Source organism: Temnothorax curvispinosus, unplaced genomic scaffold (assembly GCF_003070985.1).
Source record: "Temnothorax curvispinosus isolate PA1 unplaced genomic scaffold, ASM307098v1 QBEX01013024.1, whole genome shotgun sequence".
In the NCBI taxonomy this organism is placed as follows: Eukaryota; Metazoa; Arthropoda; class Insecta; order Hymenoptera; family Formicidae; genus Temnothorax; species Temnothorax curvispinosus.
In genome coordinates, this window is record NW_020222804.1 from 479 (window position 1) to 2,660 (window position 2,182).

Below are 2,182 nucleotides of genomic sequence, written 5' to 3' on the forward strand. Positions count from 1 at the left end.
ATATATATAGATAGGTGGCAGCTGCGAGGAAACCAGTGAGAGGAGAGAGTAGAGAGCGCATGTGAAGGAAGGTTGAGATGAGCAGTTGGCAGGCATGAGAACCGAGAATGAGAGAAGAGTTGGCATTGCAGAAGAGGGAGAGGGTATAAGGTAGCAACGAGATAGAGAGATAGGAAAGGAAAAAGCTAAGTAAGTAAGCGAACGACGTAAAGGTGGAAAATGAGAAGAAGGAAAATTACAAAAGAACAACAGGAGGAAAGTAAGTAGTAAATGCATATGAGATGGCAGAAATAATTAGGAAGGTTGATGTAGGCAGGTAAAGGTGGAGAGATAGGTTATAAGCACTAACACTTTCCGATGCAGTGACAGGAAAAGAGAAGCCGACGAGGATTGAAGATAAGAAAGAAGAGATAGATTGGATAGAAGAAGCAGTAAAGGAAATAAGGGAGGCAAGAAAGGAATTTAGGCAGGAATGTATGGAAATCAAAAAGGAAATAAAGGAGATGAAAGCGCAATTGGATAGGCTGGAGGAATGGCAGAGGCAGAGAAAGGAGAGCGAGGAACGAGACGAGATGGAGGAGGAAGGACCGGATAGGAACAGCAGACGGAGCAAAGAAGAAGTGAAAGCGGAGGAAGCATGGAGATGTAACGAGAATCTGATAAAGGAGAAGAAGGTAGAAGAAGAAGAGGTGGAGAGCAGCGAAGAAGGACGGAATGGAGGAAGTTGGGTGAGAAGCTGGTGGGAAGAGGCAGAGAGTGAGGAAGAAAAAAAGGTCGAGAAAAGGAAGAAGCAGGAAGAGGTCAAAAGCACAGAGGTCAGACAGAAAGAGGACCGACCAAGCGAAAGGAAAGGATGGATGATAAAGAAGCATGAAAGAAGAGCTATAGGAGAGGAAAAGGAAATGGATAATACAGAATGGTACGAGGATAGGAAAAGCAAAAAAGAAAGAGATGAAAGAAGAGAAGAAGAGGAAAGCTGGCACGAGAAAGACAGAGTGCGAAGAATAGCGGAAGCCATAGAGGAAGATGTAAGAAAAAGAAGAGAAAAGAAAGAAAAGGAGAGGATTCAGAAAGAGGAGAAAGAAATGGAAGAGAATGAGAAAAGGAAGAGAAGGAGCTTAATATGGAGAAAAGTAAAAGGAGAGGGACCGAAGGAAAGAAGAGAGATAATTGAAGTTATTATGGAGAGAGTAACAGGAAGAATGATACCGATTAGGAGAGTGACAGAGGCAATGGGAGTAGATAGGAAGGAAATGATTTTCATGGAGTTAGAGGAAGAAGAGGACAAGGAAGAGATAATAGAAAGAAGCGAGGAAATATGGAGGAGATGGGAGGTGGGTGTTGATGAGGAGCTGACAATGGAAGAAAGAGCGTATAGACATAAAATGGTTAAAAAGGCGAGAGAGGAAAGAGCGCAGGGAAGAGCAGTAGTAGTGACTAATAGAAGGATATGGATTGATGGGAAAGAGGTAAAGTGGGACGAAGAGAGAGAGAGATGGAGAAGGATGTAATACACCAAAGAAGAAGTAGGAAGGGAGCTAACGGAGACGGAGGAAACGAGAGGAAGGAAGCGACAAGAGGCAGAGGGAATGGAGCAAGGAAGAAGAGAGATGGAGAAGAGTGAGAAGTAAGAGTAGGCGAAAGAGAACCGTGCAGTGAAGGAAGGCCGAAGGAAATAGCATAAAGATGCGGGGGTGTGTGAAAAAGAGAGAGAGAGAGAGAGAGAGAGAGAGAGTGAGAAAAAGAGTACGTGTGTGTATGAAAGAGAGAGTGAGAGTGAAGCAGAGAGTGAGATGAAGAGAAGTTTAAACGTCTATTAAGCTGACACAGCCAATTCAGCACAATCGAATAAAATTTATACAGAAATTTAGTGCTCTTTTGTTGCTAATTTGTTGCTCAATTCCCAATTTTGTTGCTCCAGCCGTTTCGGAGAAAATAGTGGCTGTGCTAACTTATGTTTAAAGTTAACACAGCCATTCAAAAAATTGTGTTAAATAAAAAAATAGGACATATACTTTTAGTGCTTTTTTGTTGCTAATTTGTTGCTCTATTCCCGATTTTGTAATTTTATTTTTAAATCCTGGAAACTACCCCCAAAGCTATTTCTCCTTAAAAACATACTCTAAAATTGCAAATTAGTCAGATATTAATTAATTATGTTCAAGATTAGTTAATTACGTTT

General features: G+C 41.4%; 1 protein-coding gene across 1 annotated transcript; it reads left to right on the forward strand.

Moving 5' to 3' along the window:
* Positions 1-219: 219 nt before the first annotated feature.
* LOC112463091 (golgin subfamily A member 6-like protein 22) lies at positions 220-1,028 on the forward strand (the record flags this gene model as incomplete). Its single annotated transcript, XM_025029271.1, has 2 exons — positions 220-259; positions 364-1,028. Coding segments are annotated over exons 1-2 (705 nt in total), but the record flags the coding sequence as incomplete, so codon positions are not given.
* Between the last annotated feature and the right edge of the window lie 1,154 nt (positions 1,029-2,182).